The 19144-nt window shown below is 46.5% G+C and overlaps 1 protein-coding gene across 1 annotated transcript; it reads left to right on the top strand.

The window, feature by feature from the left end:
• Positions 1-2773: 2773 nt before the first annotated feature.
• LOC121198923 (axin-2-like) lies at positions 2774-18791 on the top strand. Its single transcript, XM_041063301.1, has 11 exons — positions 2774-3049; positions 4557-5483; positions 7476-7607; positions 9619-9721; positions 11603-11743; positions 11854-12395; positions 12489-12665; positions 12804-13019; positions 13186-13320; positions 14087-14254; positions 17121-18791. Exons 2-11 carry the CDS (start codon positions 4675-4677, stop codon positions 17245-17247), a joined length of 2550 nt encoding a protein of 849 aa, XP_040919235.1. The 5' UTR covers positions 2774-3049; positions 4557-4674; the 3' UTR covers positions 17248-18791.
• Positions 18792-19144: the final 353 nt, after the last annotated feature.

The raw sequence follows: 19144 nt of genomic DNA on the forward strand, positions 1-19144 counted from the left end.
AGGACAGCACCGGCAGACACACGCGCGCACACACACACACTCTGAGTGTTTATGACTGCAACTGAGGTGGCCAGTTGCAGTTACGACAGGCCAAGGTTGCTCAGGAGGCCATATAACCAAGTTGTAAAAACTTCTCTTAAGTTTTTAAATAAGAGGTGTTTTTCATCAAACGGGACTTTAGATACCATTTTTAAAAATAAGTTGCTTTGTGTATGTAATGCACTACCAAAAAAAAAAACCAAAGAAGCAGCCAACATTAAAGAATTGATTGGGCCCACAGGTGATTTATGAGCACCCTTCCTTCTCTATTTATAGTCCTCTTTGTAGTCAGGCTGAATTTGACCTGTCCCTGTAATAATATCTTCCCAAACAGAGAGACAGTTACATCCCATAACCTCTCCCCCTCTGAAGCCCCTCTTTCAAGGGTCTTTTTATAGGGCCAGGAGCCAAGGACACCCCAGGTCTCAGGCCAGTCACAGACCTGGGGGTCAGCTCCTGAGGGGCAGCAGGGAAGACCTGAGCTATGGGGACCTCCCATGAACTACAGAGGGGGTTGACAAGACAGGACATGATGGCCCAACTGGCCTCTGGTACTGGCAGGGGGTCCACACCATCGCCATGGTGATGGTTTCCACCCTGGTGTGTTTACTGTCAAGAGTTCAGCCTGGGCCCACCAAAGTTAACAAAGGCTGACATTGTCTGGGTAGGTTTCAGTATATTATCCAGATGACCTGTGTACCTACAGAAAGACCCAGGTTCTGCACATGAGCTTTTAGGAGATAAGAAATTGGGTTTGTAGAGACTTGTCTTAACTCCTGAGTCATTGGTTCCAGATGTCAGATATACTGTTCACCAGTGGTTCCCAGCTTTTTTTTTGTCAGACATGCCCACACAGCCCTGTGTACTGCCCCTTCATTGACACTGTTTGTTTCAACCATTTCTCCATTACTTTTTGCTGTTTCAACTTCTCTGATCACTTGCTAACTAGTTTCCACTCATTCTCAACCACAACTTTCGGGTGTTGCAGCCACCCCCCTGCTGAGTGGATATTTAGTTTTTATTCAAAATTGTAATTTCCATGTTTCCAATTTAGTTGAGCTACTTCACAATCTCTCCACATACCCCCAAGCAGCTGCAGAAGTACCCCCTGGGGTACTGCTACCCCTGGCTGGGAATCTGTTCTGCTCATTTTTATTTTATTTTATTTTATTTTTTTTTTTTTTGCAGAGACAGTAAGTTTGATGTGGACACACTGGGGATGTGAGCGCACAGAATTTGAAGGCGATAAAGTGGCCTTTGAATGATGAGTAATCCCTTAGTCATCATGGCCTCTTCAAGAGCAATTTCCTCTTTTATTAACCTTGATGGGAAGCGAGGCATCAAGGGAGAAAGTTTCACAGCACCTTCAGCAAACAGGCTGATCAAAGTGTTTTCCGTCTTTGTACTGTACTTTTTGAATTCATGTCCACCGAGACAACGAGGACACACAGACACCTACTGTCTCTCTTTCAAGAATATAGCCAGTCATCTTGTACAAAGGGTCCCCTGTGGTGGCTCATTTGAACACTAAAGACCCATCCAAAACACTATTGACTCTGTTCTATAAACACTACCAGCATCGCTGACTGTAGCCAGTCCAGTGCAAAAGGAGGAAACGTAGTGTCCAAAATGTCCACTGCTATGTGTGTCCTCTCAGTCAGACCAGTGAATGGATGTATATTGAGTGTCTGGGCTGCTTATGAGTTTTACACTCCTTTTCATGTTACCTCATGCTGCATTTAAGGGGTATTCACAAAGCAGAGAGCTGTACAGTAAAAGCTGCAGAGGGGAGCAATTCTTTTGTCACTTTTATGATATAATAACATCCTTTACAGAACTTATCCTCGGTGAACAGATGTTTCAATCTGGTGTGTATGCATGTGCCCTCATTGCCACTGGTAGGAGCTGTGGAGTGATAACACCACTGTGATTTGATTTCCTGTTGCAACGTGCTGTAATCTAAATGAGGACAGAGGGTGGATAAAGTGACTGTCCGTTATTTAAAATACATGTTTTCAAGTCTGATGTTGGGGAAAAAAAAAGTTGTCCTGCAGAAGTTTCCTTTTAGCAAGTCTCTGAATCCTGCTGCAGGGACACTGATCTGTGCCTCTTTCCTCTCCAAAGAGAGGTCTTTGGGAGATTAGAGTCATAGTTTGGTTTTTCTGCTGGGTCATTGTCTTCTTGTAATGTGACCAAAAAATTCATATGAGGATATAAACTATGCTATTTGATACACGCCGGTGCATGCATTGTGCCATCCCCGGGACTCCAGTGGGTTAATCTCGAAAACTATGCGGGTCTTGAAAACGAAAAGATCCCTGCGTCTTTAAAGTTTATGTAGCAACAGAGGGATTGTAGCGATAATGCTATTAGGGCGGCAGATCAGTTACTTCTGACGCTCCAAAGCCTCGGGGAGTTGGCTCAAGATTGCTTGTCTTTGATAAGGTCCTCAATGTAGCTGCAACTTCGTGAGCTGGGAAAAGATTGGTAATACGTGGCCCGAAAAAAAAAACCCAAAAAACTCGCATGACAGGAAACAAACCGAGTTACATTTAAAATATGTTTCATCCAGAGTGACTGCAACGTAGCTGGGGATATTCGCCATTTATTTTTCCTTTTTTTTTCGGAGGCACCGGGCTGCAATTGTTTTTTATGCAGCTGTCGGGACCCGGCAGTCGGTTCCTCACTTTGAAGTGCGCTGCTCCAGCCTCTCGGTTCAGTTGGTGTTGGAGTCGCCTACAGGAGAGACCTACCGTGCGGCATGGCAGCCTGAAACCATAGGGAGGAGAAAGGGAGGAGGGAGGAAAAACGGTATTTTTTCTTCCTCTCCGACTGCATTTTTCTCTCCGTAAACCGACTCAAACCTGAACGGACTGTATGTGGACGCGTTGTGGAGACGAGCACTGTGGATTATACGCGCTTTTTTTGTGTGTGTGCGGATAAAAAAAAATAAAATTAAAAACCAAACACAACAGGAGTTTAATTTGAGAAGAGAACTCGTGGATCGATGGTAAGTTACAAGAGTGTGTGTATGTGTGTGCCTCCTCAAACTGGCCCCCATTGGAGTTCCCTTTGATGTGCTGTTGACTCGCCTTTGAAGTAATGTTCTGGGGAAAATGAACCGTTTTTGTCACGTTTAAAGACCCAAAAAAGGAAAAATGCGTGGAATTGTTTCTGTATCATTCACTTGATTTTCTTTTCCCATAGCCTATTGCTTAATTTCTTACTTTAAAGTAAGAAGTTTCTAAGAAGTGCTGGTTTCTTTTTTGTGGAATTCCTCCCCCCACAAGATCTGAGACTTTGGTGTTGGACGTTAAAGAGGGGTTGGCATTTTTTTTTTCGCCTTAAATGTAGCATTGAAATAAAGTTTGAAGGACTCCAGACGGCGTGACGGTATTAACACGAGTGGGGTTGTAATGTACACGGTGTCATGGAACACAATTTTGAGTCGTGGCTTAGCCTAAGGTATAGGAATAGGAAGGTTTTGAGCTGTAGCTGTGTCCGGATGTGTGTGTGTGTGTGTGTGTACGTGTGATATATTTTTTTCTTCTACTATGTCTGACAAGTTTAAACACCGGAGCAGTGTAACCGAGTGTTAGTGATACGAAGTGACATCTGCAATGTTGCACATCAGCCGCTGATACGCTGTAACACTGATGCTTTGCGGTGCAGCGGCGAGTCTGTAGCAAACTGCTCGTAATCCCTGCGATAATGGAAAAGCAGATATCTGGGTGTTTGAAACATTTGAGCATGTTAAAGCCCCGCGAGTAGTAACGCCAAACACACGCACACACACACAAACAGCAGCAGCAGCAGGCAGTTAACTCCATTAACTATTTTGGTCACGTTTTTCGATCTCTTCGAGTTTGTCCCACATCAGTGTCCTACAGGTACTCACTGACAGGCTCGAGTTCATGTTTAGTCGCTTGTGATGAGACGTAGAGACGTGGAAGTGACTGCTTGGACATTGTTTGGGGGCGAGGATGTGAGAAAGACATGTGTTTGCTTTCTGCAGCAGGCAACCAGGCTATAACCCTGACACCAGCCGTGATGGATCCGGAAGCGTTAATAAAGCCGTGTCCGTGCGTAATGCTGTGGCATTCTGGAGGATGAATGACTTATTGATGCTGTTCAGTTCGCAACCCCGTTTGACATGCATGTACTGTAATTACTGCTTCCCGTGTTACCGAGAAGCAAGACGATGTAAATTCAAGTGAAGACCTTGTTAAAGGTGCTTTTTTTTCCCCTGCTCGGTAGCGCTTGTGCGAAATCACTGTTAAATTCTTGTTAATTTGCGTCTTAGCCAATAGCGGCTCGGCAGAAATCACATTCCAGGTTGAGATATGAAGGACTGCTGTTTATGTAATGCTGCTGCAGCGGTTTCTCAGATTTCTCTGTGAACTAGCCTGTCTTTTCTGTAAAAGTCAGCGAGGGGCTGAAAAGACTCTTTCTGCGTCTCTGCCTCTTTGAAGTTGGGGCGGATCTGGTTTTGATTAGATCAATACTTTGTGTTTCAGAGAGAAGACGGGCAGCCAGAGAGAGGCTCCCCCGCTGACATAAGAGAGTGAGGAGATTACAGTAGAGGCTCAGAGGAGGCGAACAACACACAGGCTCTCTCCTGCTGCCTTCAGAGCCATGAGCCGGGCGCTTATGGACCATATCGCCAGTAGTTTCCGAGAAGATGCTCCTCGACCCCCGGTGCCTGGGGAGGAGGGCGAGGCGCCCTGCTACCCCGGCAAAGTCGCAATGATGAAAACCTCGGAACCCCCCAAATCGGTTCTGCTCGGCTCTCCGGGCTCCTCGGCGAGGAGAAACGAGGATGGTCTTGGGGAGCCAGAGGGGAGTGCCTCCCCGGATTCGCCGCTTTCCCGGTGGACAAAGTCTTTGCACTCTCTCCTCGGGGACCAGGACGGTGCTCTTCTTTTTAGGACATTCCTGGAGCGAGAGAAATGTGTCGATACTTTAGACTTTTGGTTCGCCTGCAATGGCTTCAGGCAAATGGACCTCAAGGATACCAAAACGCAGAGAGTCGCCAAAGCAATTTACAAGCGCTACATTGAAAACAACAGCATTGTCGCCAAACAGCTCAAACCCGCGACTAAAACCTTCATACGGGATAATATCAAGAAGCAACACATTGACTCTGCCATGTTCGACCAGGCGCAGACCGAGATCCAGACCAACATGGAGGAGAACGCGTACCAGATGTTTCTGACCTCTGACATTTTCCTCGAGTACGTGAGGACTGGGGGAGAAAACCCGAATCACGTCAACTCTAACGGGCTGGGCGACCTGAAAGTTGTATGTGGATACCTGCCCACGCTCAATGAAGAGGAGGAGTGGAGTTGTGATTTCAAAGCCAAAGCGCTGGTTGGACTGTCAGCGAAGGCGGATAGGCTCCCCGTGTCCCTGAGGGCGATGGAGGTGATGGAGAGGGGATACAGGTATGGCTGCAACCACCTTCAAACTGTATTATTTACACATGTGCTTTAATAATATAGGCTATAAAATATATACGTTTTTCTCATGTGGAAAACACGTTTTTCCCCACTTCACTCCAGTGTTTCTGTTAAGTTAGTAGAAAAATCAGTCTGTCTTTCACTCCCTGGCTCTCTCTGGCCCCTCTCACCATCTCCAGCAGCAGCCCTCTGCTGGTGCTGGCTTGGATTTCCGGGGCTTTGAAATAGTTCCGCAGAATGAGGGATCGTCTTCCACGGGAAAAGTTCACAGAGCACGGCTGGCTCTGGCCCCAGCCAGCAAATAATAGATGATGACATTGCTATGCTATGCCTCCTCCTGTACCACCACACAAGCCTGTCCTCAAGCCTTTGGCAGAGTAGATAAATCTACGGCAGATCTATAGATGGCGCTTTGGAATAGATGCTGTGTAGCTTCCCATCTCTCTGTGTCCACTTGAAAGAGTAAAATCAAAGTTCAGATTGATAATACTTCTCAAACAAATGTAAGTTGTCCTGAAGGATTTTATAAGCCTATAAAATGGAAGTGATCATAAAAAAACAGTTATAATTGTGATACAGGTGGCATTTCTGAGACTGGGAGTGCCAACATTGGAGCATCATGTTTGATGTTGCTAATATAGCACTAAATCACAAGTTGCACTAAGATCTTAACTTTTATAAGGGGCATGTCAGGCTAAGAAAACAGATTGCTTGCTTCTCTGGACAACAGGTTTGATGGTTTGTGTGTGTGTAGGTAGGGATGGTGATTTCTTTCTTTTGGTGTGATGCTTGTTGGCCAAACTGCTGGAATAGCCCTGGTGCCTTTTCTCTTCCATCCCATTGTCACCCTGCAGATTCAAAACATGTGGAACTCATTTCTCCCTTTTCCGCTTCCTTCTCTTCACGTCTTCTCATCTCAGGTTCTCTTAAAAAAAAAAAAAAAAAAAAAAAAAACACCCTGAATGGCAGCAGCTACAGTACAAAATCGCCCCCCCCCCCCCACCCCCAACTCTACACAACCTTCTCCCCACCCCAACCCTCTCACTCTCTTCTTCCCTCTATTCTTGTTTGCGTCAATTCTCCTCTGATTCCCTCCTTTGCTGCTTTCCCCCGCCTTCTCCACTTTTATCTTTTTTCCTTTTGAAAACTCAGGGATGGGAACTACGAGGCATGCTTTTGGAACGAAAGTGAGGGGAAAGAGAGCGGAAAGGAAGGACAGAGGAGAAGAGAGAGAGAGAGGGGAGTAGTGGGAGGGGAGGGGGTGCACCTCATGAAAGAAAGGGAGGGAGGAGAATGTATAAATGAGGGGGTGAGAGAGAGGCAGGGAGGGAAGAATGCAAGGCCAGCTGTGTTAAATACCTGACTCTTTGCAAGCCCCTCTGAAGGTCAGCCTGGAGCTGGGGGCCTACTGCTTTAGTCATGCTGGGTCTCTCCCCCCGCTCATGAAGACCCCCTTTTTTTCCTCTCCCCTTTCTTTCCTTCTCTGACACACTCTCATGCTTCCGCTCTATACTTCTTTCTTTTTTTTTTCTTTTGGTCACTCCCCCCTTTTCTCCTCCTCCTGTACCATGGCAAGAATGCATACACAGCGGGAGATGTATGCCGAGGAAAGAGTGAGTGTGAATGAGAGAAGTGGAAAGAGAGAAATTGTGGGCTATTTAAAAAGGCATAAATAGGGCACAAGGAGAAAACCAAAGTTTTCCCAGGGCAGATGAACTTGTATTTTGAGGGAGGAGGTTGCCTGATCCCAGACTAGCTAGACATATTCATTCATTACAGTCCGTAAATCCTTCATTCAGTAACCTCTCTTCTTAGTTCTCTTTATACAACCTGCCTTCATCTTAGATTCTCAACATAAGTGAAATACACACAACTCACTCCACAGGAAGTAGAAACTAAATGTCACCCACCTGTTGGATGCCGTTTCATAGTGCTGCATTAGTATTAATCTGATCTCTGCTTGTGTAACCTCCCCAGATCATACAAGAGAGGAGACTCACTCAACCCCTGCTATGTGGGCTCTTTTGCCCCTGTCAGCAGCACCAATGACAGTGAGGTGTCCAGTGACGCTTTGACCGACGACGCCATGTCTGTGACTGACAGCAGTGTGTAAGTAGATATTAACCAAACATGTGTGTGTTGGGGGGGGCGGGGGGCTTTCAGGAACTTCAGATGTCTGTTTGGAGTCTTAGCCAAACTGGAAGAATTGGTTTCTATAGTTGTTCAAATTGTGTCAAATGGCAATCACTACTTCAGAGACCCTGTCCAAACTTTACAAAATCAGCAACTATTTGAATAACCTGAAATGTGCTGATGTTTGGCTTTTTGGCTCGGCAGTTGATGATTGGTCAGTTATCAAAATTGTTGTCAATTACCCACCCATGAATCGACGAATAGTTTCAGCAGAAAAATAGTGCTTAATGGTCCTGTCCACATGTGGCTTGCACTTATCTGCGTACATGCTCGGGGCCTCGTTCCTCTGAAGTATTACTTGGCGTAATCACATGTATCTCAAGTGACAAGGTACGATGAAGTCATTGCATGGTGCACAGCTCAAGGCCAGGAGTGCTCAGGTCAGCTGCTTTTGGACAGCAAGCAGAGAAATCTTGGTACAAGTTCTTCTTTACCTCATCTCACATGGGAGGCATCAAGGCCTACATGGATGATGTCAGTGAAACTGCAATCTAAAGATGACCAAGCTAAAGATACTTAAAGCCTGAGACATTGATGTTTAGTGCACCCAGTGGGCTGGGTTACACATAAATATGGCAGCTATAGAGAGTTTTCTTTCCCTTTTTTTTTTTTTAACAACAGGGAGCCCTCTGCTCTGGCATATCTCTTGACAGCCCAGCTTCAAAGCAGCCGAGGCCCATATAGTCCTATTCTGCTGTACTTTGACCCAGTGCAATGACAAAGCCCTGGCCGCAGTGACACCCTCCACCCCCCCCACCTCGCTTATTTCCTGCCAGCTCTGGCCTTGATCAGAATATCTGCTTCTCTTTAGGTCAGTTAAAAGGACCCATAAACATTTGAATCTCATTTACAGATAAAGGAAAGAATAGAAAAAGGAAAAAGCAACGGGGGAGGAGGTGGTTGGGTGGGAAGAGAAAGAGAGTGGTGGAGGGGGGATTTTTGCTTATATCTTATTTATGGATTTGCTTGGACGCTGGGGAATGCAGCTGCGCAGACTTCAAACATTACCTTATCTTACAAACCAGCCTTTTGATGTGCGGAGATCAGAGGCTGGCTGCGGCAGTGCTTGCCAAATGAAGATTGGGAGGGGTGGGGGGGGGTGGTGGGTTTGCTTATGCGCATGACTGTGGCATTTCAAAGCAAAAGTGGAAAAGTGCTCCTCAGTTAGGCTAGGTCACCAGGAAACTGCTGTTTAGCATGGGAGAAAAGACACTGTTTTACACTGTCAAGTCCTTCGGTTTGAAGCTTGAGCTTTGCTGTTTGTTGTTTGATTTAATTTTTTAGCCAGTCAGCCGTTCAGTCCCTCAGATAGATTTAACCAGGTTAGCTGCACCCAGGGGTCCTGTCCTGAAGTAACTCTTTGAATAAGTATAATGAGTCGCTAATGCTAACAGTGTCCTCAGCTCAACATAACAGTCAGCTGGGGAATAATAATGCTGACAGTAAAGCAGAGTGCACTGTGTGCATGTGTGTGCTTGTGCATGTGCTTGTGTGTGTGTGTGTATGTGTGTGTGTGTGTGTGTGTGCATGTGTGTGCGTGCGTGCGTGTGTGTAGTGTTGAAAGGAACTGGCCAGCAGGGTGTCCAATGCTGTGCTGAAGCCAGAGCTGGAAATGAGTGTCATTTCTAGGGCAAACAAAACCTCCTACCAGCCCACTCAGAACCATGTAACCCGATCTGCTCCGACACACATACAAGGCCGGAAATACTGGCATGATTTACCTCTGAGTATCTTCTTTGTCCACAGATTAAGCCTGAAAGATGAAAAACAAAATGAATAGGAGAATTAATAAATTAGATTTCTTCGTGCTTGAACTGTGTTTGATCTACCCACTTAGCTAACAAGCTTCTTCCTGAATGGCTGTTTGGTCTTTAATGATGTATCTGATTAGGTAATTGACCTTTGTGATCTGTCTGTACACCCCCAGAGATGGCATCCCTCCCTATAAACTGGGCTCCAAGAAACAGCTACAGAGAGAGATGCAACGCAACATGAGGATGAACAGCCAAGTCTCTCTTCCTGCTTTCCCTGTAAGTACACAAACACACGCACATAACCACACATGCTCAGAAGTCTTTTGAACCTGGGTCCCACAGTCTAATTTCCATACCACCCTCTGTTCCGGGTCTCTCTTGGTTCTATGAATAGTACCGCACAAACTGTATTCGACATTCTCAATTCAACAACACCAGCAAAGATCTGAAGAGTAACGTCAAAGACCCAGCCTCCCACTCACACGCGCGCACGCACACAAACACACGAGTAACCGCACATACACACATACAAACACGAGCCCCCTCGCTACCTTTGGTGTCACCTACACCCCCATTAGGGTTCCTTGAAGTCTGCGGGAAACAGGGAGGTCTCTAAGCTGTTTATCGCCGCAGCGCTCGGAACACACCAGGGTTTTTCTTCCCTACTGATGCTGTAAATATGGAGAATAGGGAGAGATGAGGAAGATCTCTGCTGCTTTATCCCGAGGGCTCTGAAATCAGCCAAGTTCCCCAACAAAAACACAAAGATACTCAGACACATTCACACGCGCATACACGCACACGCAGCGCTTTGATCCAAGGATGAATGGAGCAAACGCACAGGGAAGTGACAACTTCCAACAGAGCTGGCCCCCTTTTTTCCAACGCAGCCCCCTACACGTACACACACACACACACAGGCATACACACACACACACTCAGCCAGTCCCCCTCCCCTAAAAGTGAGGGATCTAAGGGAAGAGTTTGAGCATGTCAGTAGGTCAGAGGGGAGTTAGTTTAAGGCTAAGTAGAAACTAAAGGTTGAGAGACGGATTGGGAAAGGTCCGAAATCAAGGTGGGGGGTGGGGGGGGCATCTTGCAGAACTGGCAGTAACAGAAGTAGCTTGTTAAAATAAACTTGACGTAACCCCCTTTTTTCCAACATTAAAAGACATGCAGCAAAAGTTACTTGTATTAGGAAAAGATTCACAGCTTGGTTTTTGCCACTCTTTTCCCACTGCCCCCTTTTTGCTTTATTTTCACTTTTATTCTTGTTTTTGTTTCCCGTCTGATTTTTGGCGATGGCTGCCATTCCCATGGTGCACCAGCCCCAGGCTCCATCAGACGGCTCCTCTTTCTCTCAGTCTTTTCTCTCCTTCATCCCTACTACAAAGGGATGGGAGAAACAAAAAAGAAAAATCAAGAAAACCCCAGTGCAAAAATGCAAATAATTTAAGATGTGTGTGCACACATACACACACACTTTCACACTGTCACCACTGTACCTCAAAGGTGCCCAGTGTGTGACAAGGTGAGGTGGGGGGGAATAAATTACCTCAACCTTTCTGATCTCCCATCCTTTTTGGCACCTTTATCTCTCTCCTCCAATCCTTCCCTCTCTTCATTTTCTCTTTCTCTCCCCTCCTGTGAGCACACATCTCTGCATCTCAACTTCTCCCATTTTTTTTAATCCCTCATCCTTTCCTCCCTGTAGTTCTCTTCCACCCCCTGTCGATATGTGGTTTTTATTCCTAGATGTAAAGCCACTGCTTCCCATCTATCTATTCCTCCATCCCTCCCTCCACCACCCTACTCTCCCCCCACTGAGTGTTTGATATTTGGTGAGGAAGTCTTTGAAGTGAGCTGACTTTAAAGAGGCCTGCTGATGATGACAGAGGGAACCAGCAGAGGCCTAGCCCAGCGTGACCATACACCAGGCCTGCCACCCCTTTAAACAGCCCCGTAGCCCTGGGTGTCTATGATAGTGCCCTGATCAGTACCACCAGTGGTGGGGCAGGCTCTGGTGGAGAACAATGCATAAATGTAGATAGATGAAGCGAGAGGAGCCTGAATGTCTTTGTAGAAGTGGGCTGGGGCTTGGTTGTGGAGGGATAATGGGTATGATACAACAACTAATGTATGTCTTTCTCCCCAAAGCGTACTCGTTGTCCTCCCAAGGAGATGGTCCCAATGGAGCCGGCAGAGTTTGCAGCTCAGCTCATCTCCCGCCTGGAGAGCCTGAAGCGAGAGCAGGACACCATCAACTCAGTGGAAGAGAGGCTGCAGCAGATTCAGGAGGTGTGTGAAATTGGGTCTTAGCGGAAAAGTGAATTGTTAATTGTTGTTGTTGTTTTTTGTTTTTTTTTCCCTCATTTTATGACCTTGTATGCCTTGTTTGTTTTTTCCAGGAGGAGGAAAGAGAAGATGCAGAGATCATGGGAAGTGCTCCCCAGCTCTCCCCCCACCCCTTAACCCTCCTCTCTGGCTCCTCTGAAGAGGACCCCCAGGCCATCCTGGACGAACACCTCTCTCGTGTCCTGAAGACCCCCGGCTGCCAGTCCCCCGCTGTCATCCGGCATTCACCTCGCTCCAGCTCCCCAGAGCACAGGCCCTTCACCCGGGCAGGCTTTGGAATCAAGGCCCTGGTGAGGACTGGGCCCTCCACGTCTTCTGTCTCTAGTCCTGACCAAGGCGCGTTCACTCTGGCCTTGGGCCCCAGCAGGACCCTCGTAAGCAGGCAGAGCACAAAACACATCCACCATCACTACATCCACCATCATGCCAGTCCCAAGACTAAGGAGCAGATTGAAAGAGAGGCAGCCCTCAGGGTGCATGGCCTGTGCTCCAGCAGTGGGGAGCGCCAGCCATGCCAGCCCTGTCAGCCTTACCAGCGCAGCCGCAGCCTGGGCAGAGAAACGTGTGGGGCTGTTTCAACAGACAACAGCATGGGGTCAGTTCCGAGCACTTTGTGTCCCTTTTTATTTCCTGTTCTCTCTTGTTGATTAAATAAACAATGCTAATGCTCTTCCTCTTTTCTTCCCAGGCGTTCCAGCTCTCTATCCAGGCGTGTGTGTCGTTCAGGGGCTGAGGATGGAGTAGCAGAGAGGTGTATGGAGGACTGTGGGGTGTTACAGCTGCCCAGCGATACAACAGACCCCACCCAAAATGTGTTGCAGTGGATCTTGGAAAGTAAACAACGAGGCAGGCACAAGTCTCACAGGTGAGCAGAGGCTTGTACCTGGAGATCTTGGGTGTTTGCATAAGTTTTAAGTATTATCTTAGCCTAAAATGTCCCAGTTTATGTCCCACTATTGCACAATATTGATGTTTGTTGTCTTATGACCTTTTGTCCTCTCAGTACCCAGAGCACCAAGAAGTCCTTTGGAGGCTCCTCCACCCAGACGCACACATGGGGTGGTGGAGGAAGCTGTGGCCACCTACTTAGCCACCAGCCAGCCCAGCCATTCATCCAAGACCCTGCCATGCCTCCCCTGCCCCCTCCCAACACTTTGGCCCAGCTGGAGGAGGCCTGCCGCAGACTGGAGGAGGTCTCCACCAAGACCACCAAGCAAAGGTACAGAGAGAGAAAGAGAGAGTACTTGTTCTTAGCTGTGGTCTACTTTCATACTTGCTTATGATTTCTGGCCATCCCAGATCTGATGTCTCACTTCATCACTGAAGGAAATACCTGTTAGTGTTATTGATCATAGCAATAAAGTTTCTTTCATATTTCCTCCCAGGCATTCAATGTCCAGTCTCCAGCGAGAGAAGAGCCATCTAGTGCCTGTCCAGGGTGGGGGGTCCGTCCCTCTGTCTCTAGCCAATCCCATCTCTGCTGGCCTCCTCACGACCAGCCCCGGTCTCCAATCAGAAGAGTACGATGCCTCTAGCGTCCTGCCCTCCCTCTCCTCTCCTCCTCTCTGCTCCTCTTCCTCCTCTTCTCAGCCATAGCCTCCACCTTGCAGTGTACTTCTACCGTTTTAACTCTTCCTTCTTGTCACCTGTAGGGAGACATACGAGTAGTCATGTGCAAACCCACATATAACACACATGTACACGCCCACATACAGTCACTCAAAAGAGAAGGTGACCCCCTTTTGCAAAGCTTATTTTAAGCTTTGTACACACAGGCCTGGCTCTGCCTCTGTGTTTGCATGAATCTTGTGTATTTGTGCCGTGTGGGGGGAGTGTGTAGTCACTGCACCACCTGACTGAGACATCCCTTTCATATATATATGTATCATTTTTATTGGCTGTCCTTCAGTGAGCTGGCAGTCGACTGGGGTGAGCTGAGCCTAGCAAAAAGAGAGCTCCTCTGAAGTGGGCCTACAAAGCCTTGGACATAGCTGAAGGGGAATTGTTAATACTGTGCCCCTTCTCCATGTACACACAACACACAAGCACACACTGGTGGCACTGGGTCACTCACTCACTAGTGTTATTCTTCAGTCAAGCTGCTGTTACTGTATTTCTAGTAGCGTCTTCTGTTCTCTGTAGCTGCAAGTTGTAGATTGTTGGTTAGGGACCCTTGGAAGCTTTGCTCTGTTTCTGATTTCTCTTTTGATCATTGTGTTGTTAAGTGTCACGAGGGTGTCCACTCTGTCTCACACATCCTTTCTGTCTCCCTTTGTCTACTTTCAGGATGAAGGAGTGTAAGAAGGGTTTAGGAAGCCATGGGGTGTCCAGCGGAGAGACGGTGGTGACGTATTTCTTCTGCGGCGAGGAGATCCCCTACCGGAGGACCATGAAGAGCCACAGTCTCACCCTGGGCCACTTCAAGGAACAGCTCCGCAAGAAGGGCAACTACAGGTGGGTAGAGGGAAATTTGGATCATTGATTAAAGTTTTACAAGTGCTATTTCAGCGACGTAATGTGAACTTTTGCCATCTGTGCTTCTGTGATATTTTGATTTCCGGCAGTAAAATGATATCAGCTTATTGGCCTTGAAGAGCGACTTTGTTGAAGTTGACTGTTGTCTTCTGGTGTATCAGCGCAAACAGACAGTGAACGGGTCACAACCTGAAACTGAAAATTTAGAGAGGGAGCAGTATGGCTGACTTTGCGATCTGTGATCATTAGTGTCATCTCATACTAACGTGGTGACATTTTCATCAACCCAAATTGTCACAGTCTAACAGGGCAGCACTAAACAAAACCCCAAACTGAAGCGAGCATGTCTAATGTCGCTGTCTGCACCAGTGGTAAATTTATATCTTTTGAATTTTGGTCAGTGTCTGTGACCTCAAAGACCTTAAATATATGATACTTTCTCTTGACTTTGATTGTGCTTCATACATGTCTGTGTGCAGCGCTGTTATCAGTGTTTGTTTCGATGTGTGTGTGCAGACAGTTTCAGGCCTCTGTGGTTTGTGTGTGTGTGTGTGTTGAGGGGGGTGCAATGAAAAGGAAAGGACAAGAGGGAGGGTGGGTGGTGCGGGGGTTAGTGGGAGAGTTTGAACTGCAGCGATTTGGGTCCCATCTGGTATTGATTTCCATGCTAAGGCACACTTAATACACATGGCTTTGAAGCCCAGGCCCCTTTCATTTCAACCAACAAAGACTCACACAAATGGCCAGCGTGCAAATTCTTCACTGATGCTATCAGGGGCTCTCTCTCTCTTTTTTTTTTTTTTTTTTTTTTTTTACTGTGTGTGTGTGTATACATGTGTGCACGCATGAATGTGCTTGCGTTGAACACGCACAATGTTTACACATGTTGTAATCATTTTATGGATATTTTTGAAAGGCAGATTGTTAAATGCCAGATCCGCTTGTTTCCCGTACTACAGGGCCTTGACTGAGGCCGTACCACTTCGATGTGTGTTTGCAGAGAGAGATTTTACTTTGATTGCCCCGTTCCAGTGAGCATTAAAGGGAAAAGATCAAACACTTATTGTTTGGGCTGCCACGGTCTCCAGGATAAGCATGGGTTGAGTATTGTGTTAATAATTGCAGGTATCAAACTATGATTTCTGGGCGAAATAAGCAAAGGAACCCCTGGAAACGTCTTCCTGTCCAGATGTGTGCCGCGTTTTTGGAATCAACAAATGTGACAAGCACTTAGCTCCGAGTTCTTCACATCTGTCTGTTCGCCTCTCTCACCCCCCACCCGTCTTCTTCTCTCTCTGGCTCGCTGTCTCAGTTCCTGTGTCATACCATCCACATTTTTTGGAAAGAGAGCTGCGCGGCGCTTTAATAGCAGCCAGAGAATGTGTGGAGTTGGGTCATTTCAACATGGCAGAGGTTCAACAAAGAACAGTACTGCTGGGCCCTGCCAGACGATATTGGTGCCAGATGTCAGTGCAAACGGAGAGAGAAGGGGAGAAGGGGGGAAAAAACAGATCTAGCCACATAAAACATGTTCCAGTGGAAATTCAGGCTCTTTCTGTCTCTGTCTGTCTTTCTCAGCAAAAAAAGATCATGGCTCTTTGAAGATTTCTTTTTTTTTTTTTTTGAAAGAGTAGGACGGCTCAACTTTTTCTTTTTTCCTTTCTCCTGCAGATAGGAAAGAAGGATACAGTTATTAGACTCGTCTCGTGCTCTTTTCATGTCGTTTTATTTATCTACTTTCTCTTATTTACTCTCTTCAGTTTTCTCAGTGAGACCTCATGTATTCCGTTTAGTTGAAGCCTTCCTGTATTTCAGATGTAGCTGCTTTTTATTAGTGACCACCCTCGTGCTGACTGGAGCACGTACGCTCACAGGCACCTTTTGCAAGGATGTTTTTTTTTAAGACTATAGCTCTCGTTTTTATAAGTATTGCATGTTCGGCTTTGTCAGCCTCCCGTCTCGTTTAAAACAAAATGCTCGCAAACACACACAAACATTCCAGTCACCCCACACATGGAGCAAATTGAGGCTTTTTTCCATTACATACTTAATGAGCGAATTCTGAGACCCCCCCTAACAAACCCACCCCTGCTGGTTTCTCTTCCTCTAAAATGAGGATGGGGGGGTTGCATCATTAATGGCCCAGTGAAGTCATGGCTGACGAGAAGCCCCTCCTTATTTTTTTTTTCTTCTACAACTCACACAGAGAGAGTTGTCAGTCGGCTGCCCTTCCTATAGCTCTCAGCGAGAGCTCATGCTATCAACTGGGGTAAAGAAGGACACAGTGTACCGCTTGCTCTGTCTCCTCCTCCTCTACCTTGTCTCTGTTCTTTTCTTTGTCCCTGTAATAATGAAACAGGGATGAGGAGCGAGTGAAAGCCCGGGCATATGTGTCTTCTAATGTGTGCGCAAGCGGGTGTGTAGGAGTCGGGGGGTAATGACAGGCAGACTTGCAGGCACCCAAAATTTCAGCCTTTGTCAAAGGACCCCTTCATTTGCACGCGGGCCTAATTGGCCCCTGTTAGCCGGGGCAAAACTCACAACAACGTGATGGAGAAAAAGGAAAAGGGAGAAGTAAAAGAGAGAAGGAGTGGAGGGAGGGATGAAAAGAGCGAGCCTCTTATTTTAGACCAAGACTTTTTAGCAGCAGGTTCCACCCCACCCTGAGAAGTCGGCCTATAGGCCCAGCAGGCTCGGTTGATTGTATACTGTGTGGCTTTTCGGTGCACGGCGGAAACGAAGTTTGATGTCTAAAAAGGTCGCCTTAATATAGTTTGAATCACTCTTGCTGTTTATGAAAAGTACAGGCTTTTGGTATTAACTCTCTCATGTCTCTGTGTTGCAGGTACTACTTCAAGAAAGCCAGTGATGAGTTTGAGTGTGGTGCGGTGTTTGAGGAAGTGTCAGACGACAGCTCCTTGCTGCCCACCTACGAGGGCAAGATCCTGGGCAAGGTGGAGAGGATGGAGTGAGACCGTGCTGCCCGTGTTGTGGAATAAATCCTGTATGGGTCATATGCTCACACACACACACACAAAGTGTGTGTCTTTTAAGCTAAGACTGTAGGACTGGAGATGTTGTTGAAGGAATGTCGTTGAGGTCTGGGGGCACGTGGACTTGATGAAAAATGGAGAAGAAAGAGGAAGGAGGACAAGTTAAGCGCTACTGCAGGACTATCATATGAAGAGCTTGCCTTGAAGTGAAGAAAATAATGGACTGTGTTGCTGGACTGAAACATCTCCATGTTTCCAGAAGAGGAAACTCTAGAAACTCTAGGTGAATGACCACTTGTCAAAGGAATGGGGCCGTGGGTTTAAATCTGAGACTGACACCCTACCTGACCCTGCCTCTGCAAGCGTCTGCCCGCGGGCACTCGCTAGCACATCGCTAATATGTATATGCAGATATACATGTACATTGCATTGTATTGTGATGCTCGTGTTGCTGTGTAAAGATTTATATTGCTATTTATTGGAGTTATCCCTGCCCCACCCCTATTATTCTTCCATGGACAAGCTGCTTGGAGATGGAGAAACATCTCCAGTTTCCACATCTGTGATTTTTTTTTTTCCCCCCTCCTTCTGAACATCAGTTCTCAAGCAAAGGAAATGATTGCATTTTCAGCCCATTATATTGAACTGTGTAAAACTTCAAAAATACCTCCTCAGAAACTCCACTCCTGCTCCTGGAGATTTAGTGGGACATCTCTGATCTCTTGGCTGGAGAGCTTACTGCTGAAGCTTTGAGAATGGCTCTCTGTCACTTAAAGTTTGATAATATATTTACTACTACAGTGCTATTTGTGGTTGTGTGTCCCCCCCCCCCCCCCCCCCCCCCCCCCCCCCATCTGCTCTGAAGGACCCTGAGTGTACTATGAAAATGCTATTAATGTTTTAATTCCCAACTCTGGGTCTCTGCCCAGCTAGCCTTGATCTGTCGCGTCTTAGTGCCTTGGTTTCAGTGGCGCAGGCATCGCACAAATAGCCTACGTATTTTACTAAGAGGAAACTGCCCTGAACAGGTCCTCGAGTCCCCAAAATGTGTTTACACCAATAGTAATATCTACCAACAAAAAGCTCTATGATGTGCTCCCCAACGTGCTTACTTATGTGTATGTGTGACTGAGATTCTTTTGACTAGGATTACTCTGTGTGTATTTGAAGCCTGCACTATGAGCTGCAGATGATAGCGATGGTGGTGATATACACTATGTCCATAGTGTTTTAATTGAGTACAGAAGCTGTGCCTACATGGATTCTTGCCGTGTTTTACCCAGTTTTCAGGGTCCTATTACTCCCTTGGTTTTTCAAGGGGCCTTATGTTGAAAAGATATTTTTATGCCTTTTAGTATCCGTTTCATCATGTTTATGTTTTATAATATTTTTCATGGCTTCCTTGGCTCCACTTGTAAACTGTAAATTATGCGTTCTATAGAGCTCAGTTGAAAAGATGCCTCGGTACTTTAATTATTGTAATTATGAAGAGATGTAGCCTTTATTAAAATGTTCTATTTTTCAAATTAGCAAATGGCTTCCTGTGTTTTTGTATGTCTTTTGTGATTGGGTGTTCTATGGGTTTTCCTAGCTCTAATTGGAATGTTGTGATGGTGCTGCGTGTGTGTGTGTGTGTGTGTGTGTGTAACAAGCTTCACTACACACACCCCGCTGTGGAGAGTGCAACTCACTGGATCCAGTGAGAAATCTCTGCCAGATTTGCATCCATTATCAGCTCTTAATTTCCAACAGGGAGTAAATTAAAACATGCAGCATTAATTTGGCCACCAGAGCATCCGTGTGTTTTAGCGTAAGGAGGAGAGAGGGAGAGTATCTAAGTGTGTGTTAATGAGACATTTGGCAAATATGTGCCATA

Source organism: Toxotes jaculatrix, chromosome 18, assembly GCF_017976425.1.
Source record: "Toxotes jaculatrix isolate fToxJac2 chromosome 18, fToxJac2.pri, whole genome shotgun sequence".
Taxonomy (NCBI): domain Eukaryota; kingdom Metazoa; phylum Chordata; class Actinopteri; family Toxotidae; genus Toxotes; species Toxotes jaculatrix.